The sequence below is a fragment of the Labeo rohita genome, chromosome 3 (assembly GCF_022985175.1).
Source record: "Labeo rohita strain BAU-BD-2019 chromosome 3, IGBB_LRoh.1.0, whole genome shotgun sequence".
NCBI classification, from domain to species: domain Eukaryota; kingdom Metazoa; phylum Chordata; class Actinopteri; order Cypriniformes; family Cyprinidae; genus Labeo; species Labeo rohita.
In genome coordinates this window covers 25,396,522-25,416,979 of record NC_066871.1, presented here as the reverse complement: position 1 = coordinate 25,416,979, position 20,458 = coordinate 25,396,522, and the positions used below count along the sequence as shown (strand labels likewise).

Sequence of the window (20,458 nt, the reverse complement as noted above, 5' to 3'; positions counted from 1 at the left end):
GACATAGTCGGCCATAATCCGCCTGTCATTTCCCCATGCAAGTTCAATCTACATATACATAAATTTAATTAAAGAAAACTTCTACCAAATCTACTTACAAATAAGAGTAATACAAACAGATGTGTTTAATTTAAAAATATATGTATTTATCAATAATTCTACTATAAACATTTTATAGGATAACTGTCAAGAATTTTTAATATATTTTATAATATATTATTTATTTTAGTATCATTTTTGTTATTAAAAGAAAATGCATGTATGTATATAAATATATGTACAGTGCCATGCAAAAGTATTCATACCCTCTTTTTCTACGTTTTATGTTGCTGCCTTATGTTAAACTGCTTTAAATTATTTTTTTCACCTCAACCTACACTCCATATACCATAATGACAAAACAAAAAACAGATTTGTTACAACTTTGCAAATTTATCAAAAATAAAAAACGGAAATGATTTCATTGCATAAGTATTCATACCCTTTTCTGGGACACTTGAAATTTGGCTCAGCAGCATTCATATCATTTGTAGATGTTACTATACTTCAAGTGGAGTTATTCCATAGCAAATTCAGTTGAGTGAATATGATTTAGAAAGACACACCTGTTAATAAAAGGTCTGAAAATGCATATCAGAGCAAAAACCAAGCACTGAGGTCATAAGAACTGCTTGTAGAGCTCAGAAACAGGATTGCGACAAGGCACACATCTGGGGAAGAGTTCAGAAAAAAATCCGCTGCATTGAAGGTTCACAGAAGCATGTAGTCTCCATTATCCATAATGGAAGAAGTTTAAAAACAACCAAGACTTTTCCTAAAGCTGGCCAAACTGAGTAATTGATGGAGAAGGGGCTTGTTTAGACTGGTGACCAAGAAGCAGATGGTCACTCTAGTTGAGCTCTATGATGTATGCGTATGGAAGAAACTTACAGAAGGACAAACATCAGCGCAACACTCCACCGATCCGGTCTTTATGGCAGTGTGGCCAAACTCAATCCTCTCCTCAGTAAAGAAATATGAAAACCCACTTGCAATTTGCAAAAAAACACCTAAAGGACTCTTAGACTGTAAGAAACATGATTTTCTGGTCTGATGAACCTCAATTCCAAGCATCATGTTCGAAGGAAACCAGGCACTGCTCATCATCTGCACAGCAGCATCCCAACAGTAAAGTGTGGTGGTATCAGACCCATGCTGTGGGGCTGTTTCTCCAGCAGCAGGGACTGAATGACTCGTCAGAGTTAGAAGTGTTAGAAGAAAAGCTCAACACAGCAAAATTTTGAGATAGCCTTAATGAAAACCCAGTAGATTAGAGCATTCACAATCCTCAAACTTGGCAGAAGGTTCACTTTCTAACAGGACAAAGATCCTAAGCACACAACAAGAGTGGCTTATAGACAACTCTGTGAATGCCCTTGAGTGGCCCAGCCACAGCCTGGGCTTGAACCTGATCAAACTCCTCTGGAGAAACCTAAAAAATAAATGTTGCCCCCAAGAGAAGAATAGCAAATAATTGTCACATGCAGATGTGCAAAGCTTCACTGTATTTTTAAAACACTTGAGGCTGGAAGGTGCTTCAAGCAAGCACTGAGTTATTCAGAAATTTCAGTTTCACCTTTTTAATTTGTCATTATGATATATTAAGCACAGATTGAGGGGAAAAGGGAATTTAAAGCAGTTTAACATAAGGCGCCAACAAAATAAAATGATGTTATCCATGACTTTTCAGTTTGATACAAAGTGTAACGGATAAAACAAAAAGTAAAACATCTGTTTAAGTGGACTTCTACACAAAAGGACATTCTGCATTAGACCAATAATCTCAACATTGACACAGATTATTGGCGCTTGCACATTGCACTATGGCCTGAAAATGGCATTAAAGGTAGAGACCGCTGGGAAACAATATATAATAATAAATATAATCAAATCCTGCAGCGCACTAATCCCTTTAACCTCCTCAGCTGATCACGCGTTTCCACGAACTCAACGGCAAATCTGCTCAGCTCACGCTTTTCTAGCTGATCTGCTAAGCCTGTGCTGCTACTAAGTAACATCTGCTCCATGATCAACCTCTGTCCAGTCTATATACTTTATATATCTGAACTTTATATATCAAAACCTTGCACTCTTTTAATAAAGTGAATCACAAATACCTTCTGACCTTTAAATAATCACTATTGTTCATAATTAAACAATTGTTCCTGACCTGAACAGGCAGCAGCCCAGATAAACCTCTGTGCCAGATGTGCTGAACGACCTCGCTAAGCCATTAATAACATCCAGTCTGTCACTGATCTGTTTCTCTTGAAATGCAACTGGGAGAAATGCATACACATGCACAGACTTACACAATATTACATCACAACCAGTGCGTTTGTTCCAGGGTTCCTAGTAAATCGTATAGCTTAGTAGGCTTATTTGCACTGATGTGATTATTTAAATGTTTATGAACAGGGTATTTAGGATTATGTATGGATGATAGAGTCAGATACCGATAGTAGGTAAAGATTATAGCCTTAAAGTTGTCATCTGACATAAAATAAATTAAAAATATTCAGCACTATAGGTCACTAATTAAATAAGCATGAGCATATTTAATGCACATTTAATGTAACATAAAGTGTAATGCATAAAGAAAAAAAAGCAAAATAATGCATAAAACTGCAAAAAAAAAAATGCAAATAAAAGCATTTTCACTAGTAGCCTCAGTCTTTTGGAACTTTTATGTGTTTTTCATATTTTAATAATGTCTTTTTGCATGTGGTCTGCAGAGAACATTGTGTCTCAGGTAAAAGGTAACACTTTATTTTAAGGACCAATTTATTGACTAGCACATTGGCTGTTTATTAGTACTTATTAGTACTTATTAGTAGCACATATTAATCCCTTATCCTGCATGACCATATTTTAGATACTTTAACCCTACTCCATACCTAAACTTAACAACTACCAAAACTATACAACTGCCAACTACTATACAGCAAATTAAAAGTGATGACGTATTATCAAGTATGGTGACCCATACTCGAAATTGGTCCTCTGCATTTAACCCATCACGAGTGCACACACAGCTTTAAGAAGTGAACACACACTGCTCACTGCAGTGGGCAGCCATTGCTCCAGCACCCGGGGAGCAACTGGGGGTTCGGTGCCTTGCTCAAGGGCACTTCAGCCATGGTATTGAAGGTGGAAAGAGCGCTGCTCATTCACAATCCCCACCTTCAATTCCTGCTGGTGCGGGAATCGAACCAGTGACCTTTGGCTTACAAGCCCAACTCTCTAACCATTAGGCAAAAGTCATAGTTAATAGTTAATAGTGACAATTGGACCTTAAAATAAAGTGTGACCAAAAAGGGGAATTAAAATAAATATGTGACCCTAGACCACAAAACCAGTCTTAAGTAGCACAGCACAGGTATATTTGTAGCAATAGCCAAAATACATTGTATGGGTCAAAATTATAAATTTTTCTTTTATGCCAAAAATCAGTAGGATATTAAGTAAACATCACATTCCATGAATATATTTTGTTAATTTCTTACTATACATATATAAAAACTTAATTTTTGATTAGTAATATGCAATGCTAAGAACTTCATTTGGACAACTTTAAAGGCAATTTTCTCAATTTTGTTTTATTATTATTTTTTTGCACCCTCAGATTCCAGATACTCAAATTGTCGTATCTCAGCCAAGTACTGTCCTATCCTAACAAACAATACATCAATGGTATTTATTTAGATTTCAGATGAAAAAAACTGACCCTTATGACTGCTTTTGTGGCCATATATATATATGAATAACTAAGACTAAAATGAATAACTAGGTCCTCTAGGTCCTACAATAGATATTATGGGGTCGCCCTGGCTGGTCGACAGACATGGAGTCAGAGCATGTCTTGGGGGAATGTGTAAAGATTACATAATGCTGACCTGTTTTCTTAAGTATTTATTTTCATTATTTAATCCCACTACATAGGCATTTTTTCTTCTGATGCTACATAATCCCTCATTTATCCATCACACTCTCCTTCTGTCTTCCACTCATTGTGTGCATTTAATCCAGTATTTATGTATTTAAATCAGGATGTTTTCTGTTCTGTTTTTTCATGTTTAAAATATTTATGATATAACAGGTTTTGTGTTCTTCTCGGTATGAAAATCCGTTTCTGCCACTGGATAAAAAAGGTAATTGTAACTTTTTTTCTCAGAATTTTGAAATATAAACTGTAAATTGCAAGAAAAAAAAGTCAAAATTGTGAGATAAAAAATCACAATTACCTTTTTTTTTTATTAATTAGGCTGAAACGGGCTTCCATAGCCCGTTAATAAAAATAAAAATAAATAATAAAAACATTTCCATCTTACCATTCTTACTGCATATGAAATGCACCAAATGACAATTTTTTTTACTACTGATTAACAGTTTTCACAGTGGTGACAGATGTGAACCTTTCCCAGCACAAAAGACTGTAATTGCCATCTAAAATCAATCCCAGATCCCCACCAGTGCTTTTTGCCACCCAGGAAACTCCTTAGTATTAAATTCTTGATTTCCTTGATAACACTGTATAAACATTACACCCATTAATAACACTAACAAACAATGCTAAATCTGTGACTTGCCCTTGTTTTGTCTCCCCCGCCCTTTCTCACCCTAGTCCTCTTTTTCCGTTCTTTACATTAACAAACATGCTTATAATTCAGCTGTCTTACCTTCACATCCTTCCTTAGGCGTGTTTATTGCGTCAAAAATATCTGAGTAAGTAATATTTACATTTGTTTAATGATGGGTTTATGGACAAACAAATCAGCCAAAGATAATTTTAAAAGTTGCAATATAACATTTAAAACTTACTTTTGTTTTATATTTCAATCCACAGAACTTTCACAGAGGCCGGGTTGAAAGGATTAAGACTGATAGAGTGCTTTAACGACGTGTTGCCATTCGGCCATATTGGCGGCACTGAACATAAACAATGCCACTGAACCTAACAAAACTTGCATATTTTGCTGATTTTTGCTGCCTGAAATGGCCAATTATTGTCATGTTTTGGGCTGTATTAATCGGTTGGACCAAGAAAAACCATTTGGGCCTGGTTTCAGACAGGGTTTAAACTAAACTAGGATTAGGCCATAGTTCAATTAGAAAATATATGTCATTTTTATAAACGTATAAAAGTTTGTCAAAATATTGCGCCCTTAACTTCTCTGTATGATTTAGCAGCTTCCACACGTTTTTTGTATGGGACTAAAAATTCTGAAACAGTACACAACCTGAAGGAAGACCTAAAGGACGCCAGTTTAAAAATTATACCACCAGAGGACGTTGTCGATCACTGAGGAGAAAACGAGGCCGTTTACGGTGCCATACAGGTGCATACGAAGCTACAGATTATGAACCCAAACTGAGGATTTAATCTAAAATAAAATCACATAAATGGCAAGATGCTTTATTTTTATTTTAGTTATAGTTTCTGCAAAAACAAGATGCATAATAAAAACAAAGATTGTTTTAATTAAGTCAGGATAATTGTTACATGCATGTTGTTTCTGTCTACAGAAAAACAGACAAGACAAAGCTTTCGATTTAAAAAAGTCCAAAGTCTTGATGTAAACTAAAACCAGTGCAGAAGAATCAAAAGGATGCACACAGCTCTTGGTAGTCAATGATGTTTTCTTTTATTTGTTGTTACAGTATTGTAAATTGTACTTCACTCTCCAAAAATTCAGACCATCCCCACCCGAACGGAGGGGCGTGGCCTGTGGCATGTCAGTCAAAGGTGGGAGGGGTTTCAAGGCTCTTACACTCAGTTTAAAAATGAAACCATATCCATCCACTGCTCTCAATGACATCCACACTGCAATCAGTGCAGAACCAAACCGAAAGACCACCGTAAGTAAACCAGAAAACCGTTATGCTTTAAGCCACATGAGTTTAACAAGCCTTCTGTTTCCCTTTAATCTCAATTACTCGTTCATCTGACATCAATGATCCTACCTCTTGAGGCATATACAAGTTCCACCGATATTTCCTGAACAACATGACAAATTTATTTAACAGAATTAAGAAGTAAATTACTTAGTCATTTATTTATGGTCAAAATACATGTAGTGAATGATTCCTCAGACTCTCTGCGGAACGGGCTTGGGATTCGTTACTCCACTGGCGCACTCAGTAAAAAGCTGATGGTTGCAAAATGAACCAAAAACCATTAAACAGTTATAATACTTAATTATAAAAAGAAATGCCGGCATCACTTAACATATCTTAAGTGAATCCAAAAGAATTTGGCAGCAAATGATGAGGTTTAAAGTCTGACTGCACAAACCACGGATACACATGCATACTGTGCACATTCGCATAAACGCATTCACACTCATGGTAATGGACATGTCCTGGGGAAGGGATGACAGTTTCCTGCTTGGAAGGGCTTGATGATGTGGCACGTTGTGATTGGCCATGAGGACTGGAGGAGGTAAAATAAAAAGTAGCCCCTATTTTGTTTCTTCCATTCTTTCGGCGCTCCCTAGTCCTCGCCTGCTTTCATCCCTCGCACAGAGCCTTGGCTGCGCATCTGAAAATGAAAATAAACAGATTTAATAATAATCTGTCACATGCAAGTACACTACCATTCCTAAATTTGTGGTAAGACTTTTTGTTTTAAAGAAAGAAATGAAAAAGTGACAGTAAATATATATATACTTATTTATTTATTTATTTATTTATTTATTTATTATATATTTTATATAATATTATATATTTTATATTCCTGTTCATCAATAAAAAAAAAAAAATTCATGATTTTCCACAAAACTATTAATCAATTGCAGGTTTAAAATCAATCATCTCCATTAATCTTCTCAATAATATATAATGTCCTGCAGTCATTTTTTTGATGTGGGCAGAACTGCGTTGCATGGTTTCTACAGAAACACATACCTGGTCCAGCTCCCTCTGTGTCTCTTCCTCCATCCTACGAATGTCATCCATAGTGAGGTCCACCCAGCGGTCCAGCCAACAGAAGAGTTGCCGATGGAAATTAGTGAAAAGCCTTTTCTCCTGCTACTCAAACACAGAGGGAGATGGGGTTGATATTAGTACAACAGCATGAACAAAGATTTATTAAAACCTAAGAAGAGCTGTCTAATCACAAAAAATATGTGACCCTGGACCACAAAACCAGTCTTAAGCATCAGTTTTGTGAAACTGAGATTTATACATCATCTGAAAGCTAAATAAATAAACTTTCCATTGATGATGTCTGTTAGGACAGGATAATATTTGGCTGAGATAAAACTATTTGAAATCTGGAATCTGAGGGTGCAAAAAAAAATAAATAAATAAAAATAAAAAAATCAAAATAATGAGAAAATAGTTTATAGTTGTCCAATTGAAGTTTTGATATATTTACAATAGGAAATTTACACAATATCTTGATGAAACATGATCTTTACTTAATATCCTACTGATATGACTGGTTTTGTGGTCCAGGGTCACATATATCAAACTACTACTAGCATTGTTTGTTGTTTTTTAACACCATGCCTTCCGGGTTTTTTTTTTTTTTTTTTTTTTTTTTTTTATTGGGAGAAAATCTTAGTTTAGGGATCAATTCTCACTATTAACTAGTTGTTTATGAGCATGCATATTACTAGCATATTGGCTGTTTATTAGTACTTATAAAGCTTATGTCTTATTGAAACTTCTTCTCCCAACATTAGGGCTATTTTCACGTAGCTTGCTCATTCTTCATAATTTACAAATTCCACACTGTTTGCGTTTTGTTATTAATATAGGACTGAATTATTGGCTTTAGTTCTATAGGAGGCCTGCTGATAATGCCACTTTTGCGGCAGCTTCCTGATTGCACAGTGCCCAGGTACCCATTAAAACTAGATATTAAATGTATTACCCTCTAGTTCCAGCAGTTTGTTAAAAGTGCTGGGTGATCATTTTTAAGGAATGACATTGCTTTAAGACAGGACTTTGAATCTAATTATAAGAAAATTTCTCTGCTGCATAGTCTTTAGGGGCTCTCGCACCGCGTAGCTCTAGGAACTCTGTTGTAGGAACTAGCCAAAATGGTGGTTCCTAGAAAACAAATATCCCCCAGGCCATTTTCCTGGTTGCATTCACACTGGCAGCAGGAACTCTGAAGATGCCGACAGCGACGTCTTTCTTCACGGTATTTACAAATGTCAACAACCGGTGAATGGAGGACACCGTGATCAGAGCTGTTTTTGTTGCCTGTCGTGGGTTTCATGATAACGGAGATAACAGAGAGAATGTAAACGCACAATGTGCGTGATTGAAAGAGCATGAAGATCTGACTAAATCTCTTATGACAACTTGCAGTAATACATGTCACTGAGGCTGGGAAAACACAACGTTGCAGACAACAGGTAGCTAAATGCCGTTATCGCGGTTCACATGTTTGTGGAGTAAATATGTTTACATGGAGTAGCCAATGTTTCGTATGCGTTTGGCCAATCTGCGTCACTGGAAGTTCCTATAGAACTGTTTTAGACCCTATTCTGAAGTAGGAGCCAATTTAGTTCCCTCAAATGGAGTTCCTAGAACTAAACACAATCCTAGTTTCTGTGGTGCGAACACGCCAAAAAGTACTTCTGCCAATAGTTCTAGGAACTATGAAAATGTACCTCCGGTGCAATGCCAAGAATCCACTGCCAAGATTATAGCATTTGTTTCTGCTGTAAAAAATGTAGCTGTTTAAGGATGGATATTCTTCTTTTTTGGTGGTTTATGCAAATGATACATGGTAGGGCTGGGAAAATAAACCATGCATAGGAAATCTACAAGTTATTCTCTCTGGAATTGATTCTAAGCTTAGTTTTGAACAGCACTTAATGCTTTAGAAACAGCTATACTCTACTTGCATCCAATTCCTTACACACACACTTAAACCAAAAATAAACATTCATAAAGTTCGAAAAGGTTGAAGCGAATTGGCTGTTAAAGGCTTGTCCAGAGAGAATCGCAATGCATTCAGAAAATCTCAGAATCTATTCATGAATCGCGATGTATGGATTTATTGTCGCAACCCTAATACGTGGTCCTCGTATATAATGGGATATGTAATGGAAACATTTCTCTGATGTACATGAAAGTTAACAAGTACAGTATAAAAGTGTAAGTTGAGCCTTTTTTGTGCTGGTGAAATATTGAACTCTTCAGTGCTGATGGATCACCTTATGAATGAAGCTCTCCACACGTCCCTGCAGACCCCACCAGCGAAAATGAACCGTCACCAGCTTGTATGCTGTCATGTAGGGACAGTTACCATTATGAAGCTCTTTCTGCAATAGACAGAGATGAGGAACAGATATTGTAGATTATTACTCACTTGGATACTTCAATACTATCAGTGTGAACTGAAACTGTGCACACATGACCAAGAATGAGAATATCAATGACAACAACATTAGCCCTGTTCTCGAAGAGCAAGAAATTAACCCAAGAGAAATACTGATTTCAAATAAACTTTTTTCAGTAATTAACAGTATCAATAAAAAAGTGGCTTAATATCATTAAAACGGAAAACTGTTACAATCAATCAGTTTTGTGCGCTTCACATGCAAATAAGTCAACTTTGAGGTGACTGACTGATTGTTTATAATTAGCATCATGCCAGCCACCACAGATACATTTATACCGAGAATCAAGTTAAAAATATAAATACTAAATAACTTATATATAAAAGTAGACTCCTAGAGAAGTTCAAGACATCACAAATATGCTTTAGAGATAATGAACTGAAGGACTCTGTCACATTTTACTGTTGTTCATCAAATTTTTCATGGGCAAATTCCAGTTATTTCAACAGAAATCCACACAATGGGAAATTTTGCAGAAGGACAAACATGGACTTGGTTTGAAAGTGAATTTTGTGTGTGCTTTCACTACACTACTGACAACAAGCAATGGAGTTGTTTCCTTGCAAAACTCACACCTGTAAAAGTTTCCATATATGTGAATATGGCATGTTTGTGTACCTTCCATTCTGGTCCCAGAGGTCCTCTCCCAGTTTTCTCCGAGTGGTAAACGGCAGGGTCCTCTTCTGGCTTATAGTCCTGAGAAACAAATGAAACAGAGATGGAGGGATGAGCGAATGGGAGTGGATATGGAAAGAAGAGGAGATTCATAAAAGCAAAATTGCAGGTCGACAGAGGATTGTGTGCTTATGTATGGATTTGATTTAAATCTGTAGGATTTTAATGCGTCTAATAATAGAGCACTAATACAAATTCTGGATCCACAATTTCACAGAAAGACAGAAATGCACTCTCCGTATCAACTCACCACATCATCCACCTGAGAGCGATCAGCTATATCGATCGGCACAATCTCAATGTCCTCCCACTCCTCAGGAGGAAGACCATGAGGCTGCATGAGAGGAAAATAAAACATTGAAATGAAGACTTTACTGATAAGGACTTACTTACAGATGCCCTATTCGTACAACAGGATTAAATAGTGTTTGCATGAACAAACAACTTCAGTCAGACCTCTTCTATTCTTGCAGCAACCATGAATAAAGCCTGTAACCATAGTGACAATGGCTACATTTGGTAATTAAAAATAGTGAAGTCCATAAAACAGGAAAGTCTTATTTACAGAAAAGTCAAAATTAACAAGTTATTTAATAAACAAATGTAATTGAGGCACAAGTTCATTCATCATCCTTCTAAATTAACCAATAGCAGCTTCTAATGCTTTTTACTCATTTCAGTAATGACTGCATTTGCACTGCATGCAGACCAAAAAAAACAAATTATGAAATAAGCTCTGGTTGAGAGACTCTGAGTTATTTGGCATGACGTAAAGGTGCTGATGAACTGTGTATTAACACTCACATTCTCAGTTGTTCCCATGTCTGGTTTATGCCAGGTTTCAATCTTAATGAAAAAATCATCCTTCATGTATTCATTCTGAAATGCAAAAAGCACAAAGAGGCTTCACAAACTAAATCCATTTTTAATACAGAGTTTAGATCAAAACAGTGAGACATCCTGACTAAACTCTGATTCAGCAAAAACAACCTGTGAGCAGTCAATGATCTCAGAGCGTGATGATTTCAAAAATACACTTACTGTAACGACTGCGGTGTACCATAATCGATTCAGTTGTGGGAATGAAAAGAACAATGACATTGACAATGAGAAAATTGATTTTTTTTTTTGTACAGAGCAGTAACTTATCAATGCATTAAATGCAAAAGCAAAAGAAGTGGGTAGAATCATACACTGTCATTTATAAATAATCACTTATTCACACATGCCAAAATAATTAGCGTTTACTAACTAGTGCGACAGTATGGGTAGGCGTTCCATGCTTTCTCATGAAAAACCAGGGCTCCTTCTGGGGCAAACATCTGAATAAAACCAGGAACCTTGCTGAAAAAGACAAAATCAATATTCATATGATGACTGGTGAATAGCTGTAATACAGAGAAGTCATCATAAGAAGAGTAAGAAGACCAATTACACAAATGCTTATCTTCTCTAGTAGTGGTTTTGTATGTTAGTTTAAACAATGCCATAAATTAGAATAATAAAGTAACAAAATATCTGTTTGATTAAACAAGCAAACACAATAACACATTTATGCAAGGGTCAACTATATAATTAAAATAAATTGTAACCAAAAAATGGTTTTTAGGGTATTGAGAGTATTTTGTAGACGTTATAACATAAAACAAAAATAACATTTGTTTTATGTTACGATTCTTATGTTTGACACTGGACCACAAAACCAGCCTTAAGTAGCATGGGTATAGTTGTAGCAATAGCCAAAAATACATTGTATGGGTCAAAATTATCAGTTTTTCTTTTATGCCAAAAATCATTAAGTTATTAAGTAAAGATCATGTTCCAGGAAAATACTTTACTACCGTAAATATATCAAAACTTAATTTCTGATTATTAATATGCATTGCTAAGAACTTCATTTGAACAACTTTAAAGGTGAATTTCTCAATATTTAGATTTTTTTGCACCCTCAGATTCCAGATTTTCAAATAGTTGCATCTCGGCCAAATATTATACATTACATTAATAGAAAGCTTATTTATTCAGATTTCAGATGATGTATAAACCTCAATTTAAAAAAAAAAAAAAAAAAAAAAAATCAACCCTTATGACTGGTTTTGTGGTCCTGGGTCACATGTGTGTTATTACAATTTATGTTCTACAATTTATGGTCTAAAAATGTTGTGCGTTGTCATTTATATCTTTGCTGTTTCTTGAACAATTTTGTGTTTTATAATTGCTTACATTGCTGCAATGACGATGACTGTGACTTAACCCATGCAATGTAACAATGTCCTACAATTCAGTCAATTAAACAATTTTTTTAACTAGGCAATGTCCAAATGTTTTTGCCAAGACAAACAAAAAAGTGTGGAATTTGCCCCAGTCTTTCCTATTCACTATTGTTCTTTTAATATTTTTTAAAAAAATATATAAAAGAAGTCTCTTATGCTCACCAAGGCTGCATTTATTTGATCAAAAACACAAAAACTTAAATATGTTGATCTAATATTTACAATAACTGTTTTCTATCAGAATATATTTTAAAACATGATTTATTCCTGTGGTGCCAAAGCTGAATTGTCACATGACAGTTTTAATAAAATCATTCTAATATTCAGAATGATTCATAAAATATCAATATTTGTTATTATTATCAATGTTGAAACATCTGTTCTGTGGAAACTAAGATACATACTTTCAGACTTCATTGATGAACAAAAAGTAAAAAAGCAAAACAAAACAACATTTATTGAAATTGATTATTTTATAACAGTGTAGAAGTCTTTATTGTTACTTTTGTACAATTCAATTTAACAATAGTGAATTCACTACGTATAACTAGAACAATAAGTGTAGCTGCTAAACCACTGCCGGAGGTTCCTACAGAAACTCTGTGATCACAGTCTTACTGATTAGGTGAAACCAGCATGGCTGTCAACATGATCAAAGTCTGTACACATGCTCTCACCTGTGTATGTGGTAGATCTTGTGGGTGTACTGGCCCTTCTCTCCATCCTTCTCATAAGGTTCATTTCGAAGGACCTCGATCCCTTCTCCTCCCCCTGTGTTGTTCTTACTGGCCTCTGCAACCGAGTACAGTTGGCCAACCTGGTACTGAGAGGGACGCAAGGGGGTGTTACATAAATAACTAGTGTCAACTGTCCACCAGTTCACAGCACAATAGAGACAAACAATGTAATGCACAAGAGGTGCTGCTCTGACTCCATTAAAGAGAAGGGAGCTGTATAAATATTTGCTTAAGCAGAAACACAGATCCCCATTGATCACAGAAGGCACAGCAGCAGCCGGTTACTGTAAAAGCAGTGGCTCTTACCTCTTCTACTGAACATGGCAACAGCACCTGGCTGAAATGAGAAGTGAGCAGAGGTTAAAAACAGCTCTGAATCATTTATTCTCTCATATCATGGACACTGCATCACGCCGCGCCTGTATAACGGGCGTGTCGTTAGCTGGCCCCGCTTTATTGTGCGATAAACCGGCATTTTAACACACGGCGGAGTCTAAACTCAATATATTACTCTTATTAAATACTCATCCTATCATGCGTTGATGAATAGCGGCGTTGGTGGGGACGCGGTCTGTAAAAAAACACTATAATGCTGTATCAGGCAGGCTAACGTTAAGCGGCTAGCGCCCGTCCAGCACATCCAAATAACAGGCTTAAATGATCTGTTTACTATGCCATATGGGAAATTGTTTAAAATACGCCAGTCACAGACTGTATAATATAGTGTAACTGAATCCATTTAATGTATACAGTAAAAAGCACTCACTATTGCTTGACGAGTACCATCCCGAATCTGGACAGAACGGTACATTCAACAACAGATTGCGGTCGCCGGAAATGAGCCACTCGCGTCATCAGTGGAGAGGGGCGTGAAGAGGACGCGCAGGGGTTTGAGAAGAGAGACCATGATGGGAAGGGAATTTCGTGGTATGGTCGTGGGATTATCAGTTTATTCTGTCGTAAATTAAACAGTAGAAAGTATTCTCGCCCTGCTCGATCATTCTTCATTTTCTACCATGATGAAAAGATAACAGTTTACAGTTTTTATGGTCTTGGCTGGTTAAGCCAAGTTATAAGTTGTAAACAGATGTGTGTGTAGATAGATAGATTGATTATTGGAGTAACGCATTAAGTAACGTGAGTTACGTAATCAGATTACGTTTTCAAGTAACGAGTAAAGTAACACATTACTTTTTAATTTACAAGAAAAATTAGTTACTTTTTCAAATAAGTAACGCCAGTACTTTGTTTTGCCATTTACTGACCAGTGTCTTCGCTGCTGACCTTCGATGATCCAATTCAACCATACGAATAAGCAAAAACGACTTTAGATAAAACGTGTTTCATTTGTTTTTACTGCTGAAAAACGTAGAATTTTCTTCTCCTGCGTCCTATTGTTCATGCAATCCAGAATGAATGTGTGTTTGAGCTGCTGTGCACACTTCTCTACTCTAATTTACTTTTCCTTCAGTCTGGGGCTTATTCATTTCACTTTTGGTGTCAAAGGATTTTTACATCTGCCAAAAATAGAACTTTTTTATATTAAAACCAAACAAGCAAGCCCAGCCTAGATGAGAAATAGTTAATGCAAAATATAACAGATGTCTTTCCATAGAAAGTAACCATGTAACGCAACTTGTTACTTTTTTTAGGGAGTAACACAATATTGTCATGCATCACTTTTAAGTGTCTTTCCCTATATAAAACTTTCCTTATATAAACATAATAGAATACATTTAATTGTATTTTTTTAATGAAAATTACTGCTTTTGTAATTTATCTAACTATTGTATATAATCTCACGTTCAACTCTTAAAGCGATAGTTTGACCAAAAAAGTCAGTTCAGAAAGTTCAGTTATGCAACCCGAATTTCATTCCAAATCTACATTTTGAAGAATGTTAGTAACCAAACATTATAGGTGATTTCCAAAAACAATAAATATCTGGTTATGTTCCACAAAAAAATAAACTCATACAGATTTGGTATGACATTAGGATGAGTGAATCATCACAGACTTTTTTGGGTAAACTGTCCCTTTAAGATAAACAAAAACATAAGCTGTTTAGCTTTCTACTTAAACCCAGCATTTCACCATAAAGTAATAATCAAGTATGTAAGCCTATAATAATAATTGATATAATTAAAAAAAAAAAAGTTGTTTAAAGTCAATCAATTTTCATGCATATACATATCAGTACAAAACATCTTAAAAAAAGGCTCTTGTAACATTTGTTTACATTTTTAATAGTTTATTGGGAATGTTCAGAGACTTGAACAAAAAAAACAAACACTTTCATATGGAATATGGCACAATAATGCCTACAACTGGTATATACACACAGAAAATTCCACATTTTAACAGTCAGCATGCTGAACATTTCTTAACTTTCTTTTTGGTTTAATTCTTAACATGCAGATAATACATGACATACCATTAGCAGTCTTATATATGTATATATTAGCATTTCTTATTACATGTAACAGAAAATGTATCTAACAAAAATACATTTTATATGCAATCTTTCAAATATAAATGTAAATGTTCAACTGCAATCTCGGAAAAAAAATCAAGTAATCTAATGCAACATACAGTGCAACAGAAAATCAGCAGTAGTGGTCAACAACAACGTCGAAATAAGTGGTCCAAAAATTCTCAAACAATAAATTATGTAACTGGAATTACGACAAAACCTAACCAAAATCAATTACACTGTCTATCGCATACTTAATCCACCTCTTCAATAGTTGGCCCCTGAGCACTGGCCCCTGAGCTTCCATGTGTCTGAGCTCCAGAGCCTCCAGCTGGCATCCCTCCCTGGTATAGCTTGGTGATGATTGGGTTGCAGATCTTCTCCAGCTCCTTCAGCTTATGATCATACTCTTCTTTTTCAGCCAGCTGGTTGTTTTCTAGCCAGCTGATGGCCTCGTTACATTTCTCAATAACTTTCTTCTTGTCATCCTCGCTGATCTTGCCTTTCAGGTTCTCATCTTCCACACTGCTCTTCATGTTGAAGGCGTAAGACTCCAGGGCGTTTTTGGCAGCAATCTTCTCTCTTTGCAAATCATCTTCTGCTTTGTACTTATCTGCTTCTTGCACCATCCTCTCAATCTCCTCTTTACTCAGTCTGCCCTTGTCATTGGTGATGGTGATCTTGTTCTCTTTTCCAGTGCTTTTGTCCACCGCTGACACGTTTAGGATTCCGTTGGCATCGATGTCAAAGGTCACTTCAATCTGCGGGACTCCACGTGGTGCAGGTGGAATTCCTGTCAGGTCAAATTTACCCAGCAGGTTGTTGTCTTTTGTCATGGCCCTCTCGCCCTCATAGACCTGGATCAGGACACCGGGCTGGTTGTCTGCGTAGGTGGTGAAGGTCTGGGTCTGTTTGGTGGGGATGGTGGTGTTGCGTTTGATGAGGGCCGTCATGACTCCACCTGCCGTCTCGATGCCCAAGGATAGTGGCGCAACATCCAGGAGCAGCAGGTCCTGGACATTTCCAGATGTGTCTCCCATTAGGATCGCAGCTTGGACCGCAGCACCATAAGCCACTGCCTCATCTGGATTGATGCTCTTGTTCAAGTCTCTGCCGTTGAAGAAATCCTGCAGAAGCTTCTGGATCTTTGGAATTCTTGTTGATCCACCAACCAACACAATGTCATTGATCTGAGACTTGTCCATCTTGGCATCTCTCAGGGCTTTTTCCACAGGATCAAGTGTTCCTCTGAAGAGGTCTGAGCACATCTCTTCAAAGCGAGCTCTGGTGATGGACGTGTAGAAGTCGATGCCCTCGTACAGTGAGTCGATCTCAATGCTGGCCTGAGAGCTGGACGAGAGGGTTCTCTTGGCTCGCTCACATGCTGTACGCAGCCTCCTCAGGGCCCTCTTGTTCTGACTGATGTCCTTCTTGTGCTTCCTCTTGAATTCTTCAACAAAGTGATTCACCATGCGATTATCAAAGTCTTCACCACCCAGATGAGTGTCTCCAGCTGTGGCCTTCACCTCAAAGATGCCATCTTCAATGGTCAGGATGGACACGTCAAAAGTGCCTCCGCCCAGGTCAAAGATCAGGACGTTGCGCTCTGAAGCTTTGCCTTTGTCAAGGCCGTAGGCAATGGCTGCAGCTGTGGGCTCGTTGATGATTCTGAGGACATTCAGTCCAGCGATTACTCCAGCGTCTTTAGTCGCTTGTCTTTGGGAGTCATTGAAATAGGCAGGAACTGTGATAACTGCATTCGTCACCTTCTGCCCCAGATAAGCTTCAGCAATCTCCTTCATCTTCACAAGGACCATGGAAGAGATTTCCTCAGGGTAAAATGATTTGGTTTCACCTTTGTACTCAACCTGTACCTTAGGCTTTCCTCCATCACTGATGACTCGGAAAGACCAGTGCTTCATGTCAGACTGCACAACCGGGTCATCAAACTTCCTGCCGATCAGCCTCTTGGCATCAAACACGGTGTTGTTGGGATTCATGGCCACCTGGTTTTTAGCTGCATCGCCAATGAGCCTCTCAGTGTCTGTGAAGGCAACATAACTTGGTGTTGTTCTGTTTCCCTGGTCATTGGCGATGATCTCCACTTTTCCATGCTGAAACACACCTACGCAGGAGTAGGTGGTGCCCAGGTCAATCCCAACAGCAACTCCTTTTGCAGCAGACATCTTTTTCACAGAGAGTTAACACCTAACTACAAGAAAATAAAGAAAATAGACACCAGGTAAATATTTATTATTAAATAAAACATTTTTACATTGTACAAAAAAGCAGTGAGCAAAAATAAGTCATTAAAAACATGAAACACGAAGGTGTAAGGAAGGTTCTAGACAGAAGCTGACTAATTAAATACCTGCATATATAAAAAAAACCCGTTAATTATTTGTATAAAGTGCTAACTGATGTTAATAGTGTTCACAAAGAGTTAGAGAACCAGTATTGGTGTTGAATAAAGATTTATGTAATATTTGAAACACAAAAATACACACTTAATAGTAAGCTAAGCAAAATAATAGAAAAACTAAACAAGAATAGACTAATAATAAAAATATGCTTACCTTAAAATGCTGTGGTAGTAGTAGAAGAACGTAGCTTCTTCAAGAGATTTGATTTTGTTTCCTCAGAGAAAGTCGTTGTCGCTTTCGTTTTGCTCGCCGTAATGTTACGTTAACACTGACGCTTCCAACACGCGCTGCTGTTTATATACAAAAGTCGGTCTCATTCTTACACGTTCTAAACGTTTCTCGAAAGCTCATGATGAATTGACCAATGAAAGCATGAAAACAGAGAAAGTCCCGCCCATGGTTGCTATGGGAGCCTATAGGAACCTTCATGCATTTTCTGGAGTGTTCGCTAAGATTTTAGTCATTATAAGAAAAACTTGTTTAAACACTCGTATAAGGCTGCATGTATATATCATAATCATCAGCATTTGACTTAATCTGTAACCAAAACCCATATTAGATTTAGGCTATTTCTGACAGTCAATCGTACGACGCTATTTAAAAAATCTTTCAAATTTATACTTAAATAAAACATTGTATAATATCTGATGATTGTGATTGCTGTTACCCTGCTGTATTTGTTTGGATTTTCCAGCAAAATTAATTCTCAGGTATAATTAATTTACATATCCTTATCATCCAGATCATACGATCAAAGATGCCAGGAATGACTGACATCCATAAATCACATTCTCTACGTTTGTCAATCGTGATTACAAGAAATATAATCTAAGATCAAAAGCAATTGTTTACATATTCATTTTATTCTCAAATCTTAAATAGCTTGTTTTGTTAAGACGCTGTCAGTAGAGGGCACTAAATGCACGGGAACGAGAGACAATGGTTTCTTTTGTCACATACACCTGTCTGAGAGAAAAACAATCTCACATGAAACCCCAAGCGATTATTTATACATTAGAACATATGTGACTTGAGATTTATGCGTCATCTGAAAGCCAAAAAAAAAATTCCATTGATGTCAATATTTGGCCGAGGTACAACTATTTGAAAATCAAAAAAAAAAAAATTGTTGCCATTGCCTTTAAAATTGGACAAATGACGTTCTTAGCCATGCATTACTAATCAAAAAATAAGTTTGGATATATTTATGGTTGAAATTACAAAATATATTGATGAAACATTATCTGTACTTAATATCCTAATGATTTTTGGCAAAAAAGAAAAATCCATCATTTTGACCCATACAATGCATTGTTGGCCATTGCTACAAATATACCTGTGCTACTGTTTTGTGGCCCAGGGTCACATATGTATGAGGTTCACCTTCTAATTGCATGCATAGCCAACTTTATATTAGTGCCTTTTCAAATGGTGTGATATATATATATATATATATATATATAAAAATCTATATATATAATCGTCAAGTAGCCAGTTAATGCCATCCTATTATATTTATCAAAAATGTCTGGTCACAGAAAACAACCTTTCAATTCAGTTTGTTAAAGACATCTGATGTTTTTTACAGTGTTTGTAATTTAAGATATACTCAGGTATGCGGCACTATACCCGAGTTAAAACAAATCTATTGATGTTTAACTGCAAATAATCCTCTTAAGATTCAAGTAGACAAATGTTCTGCCCAAGATGATTTCTAATGTCCTCATTTGTTGCATATTAATGCTTTTTTCTTTTTTTTCCCGACCATTCTGGATCTTTCTGGATATGGTTATTATGAGTGAAAGGCACATTTACTGCTTACAGACAGCATATGTATGAACAGTGATTGTAGGCAGCCAGCTACACATTTTCCAAAATGATCAAAAGTGGTTTGTAATTAATTAATAGTAATAATCAGGTTTTATTACCAATGTAATTAATTCAACTCCAATGCAATATAGTATAGTAAGAATGCATTTACAATAAAACAATAATAAATTTACATATTTCAAGAAAATGTTACAGATGGTCTTATATATAAAAAAAAAGATGCTATGGCTTGAATCATGATCAAAATAAGTCATTTTGCTATAGTAGAAACATTCTTTTACCTTTAGATTTAACACTGAATGCACTTCACATTAAATACACAGAGTCCTGCTGATCTCTGATGACAATACAAGCTCATCATCATAAGCTATGCCTAAAGAATATTGTCTTCTGTGGGAAAATAGCGGCTTTTTTTTCTTGTACTCTGCTGGGAGACTGCAATGTTTACTGTGTGAGGATAAGAAAGTGCTCTTTAAGCTGAGTCGGCGTACTTAAGTCTAATGAATGTTTATTTGTGCTTTATTGCCCTTTAAAGCTCAAATTCCTTACCTCTTTGATGTAAACAAAAATAAACAGAATATTCTATTGACGTTCCCCTGCAAATTTTCCGTGGGTACACAAAAACACACACTCTGAATATACAGAA

The 20,458-nt window shown here is 36.3% G+C and overlaps 2 protein-coding genes across 2 annotated transcripts; both read right to left on the bottom strand.

The window, feature by feature from the left end:
• Nucleotides 1-5,500: 5,500 nt before the first annotated feature.
• pitpnbl (phosphatidylinositol transfer protein, beta, like) lies at nt 5,501-14,018 on the bottom strand. Its single transcript, XM_051106113.1, has 11 exons — nt 13,853-14,018; nt 13,393-13,423; nt 13,027-13,172; nt 11,329-11,420; nt 11,118-11,125; nt 10,881-10,955; nt 10,327-10,410; nt 10,020-10,097; nt 9,216-9,323; nt 6,946-7,068; nt 5,501-6,580 (listed from the first exon to the last, which is right to left on the bottom strand). The coding sequence occupies exons 1-11, from the start codon at nt 13,939-13,941 to the stop codon at nt 6,533-6,535; spliced, it is 882 nt and encodes a 293-aa protein (XP_050962070.1). The 5' UTR covers nt 13,942-14,018; the 3' UTR covers nt 5,501-6,532.
• A 1,305-nt stretch (nt 14,019-15,323) lies between these two features.
• On the bottom strand, nt 15,324-18,292 carry LOC127163081 (heat shock 70 kDa protein-like). The gene is made up of 2 exons (XM_051106105.1): nt 18,136-18,292; nt 15,324-17,771 (listed from the first exon to the last, which is right to left on the bottom strand). The coding sequence occupies exon 2, from the start codon at nt 17,743-17,745 to the stop codon at nt 15,814-15,816; it is 1,932 nt and encodes a 643-aa protein (XP_050962062.1). The 5' UTR covers nt 17,746-17,771; nt 18,136-18,292; the 3' UTR covers nt 15,324-15,813.
• Between the last annotated feature and the right edge of the window lie 2,166 nt (nt 18,293-20,458).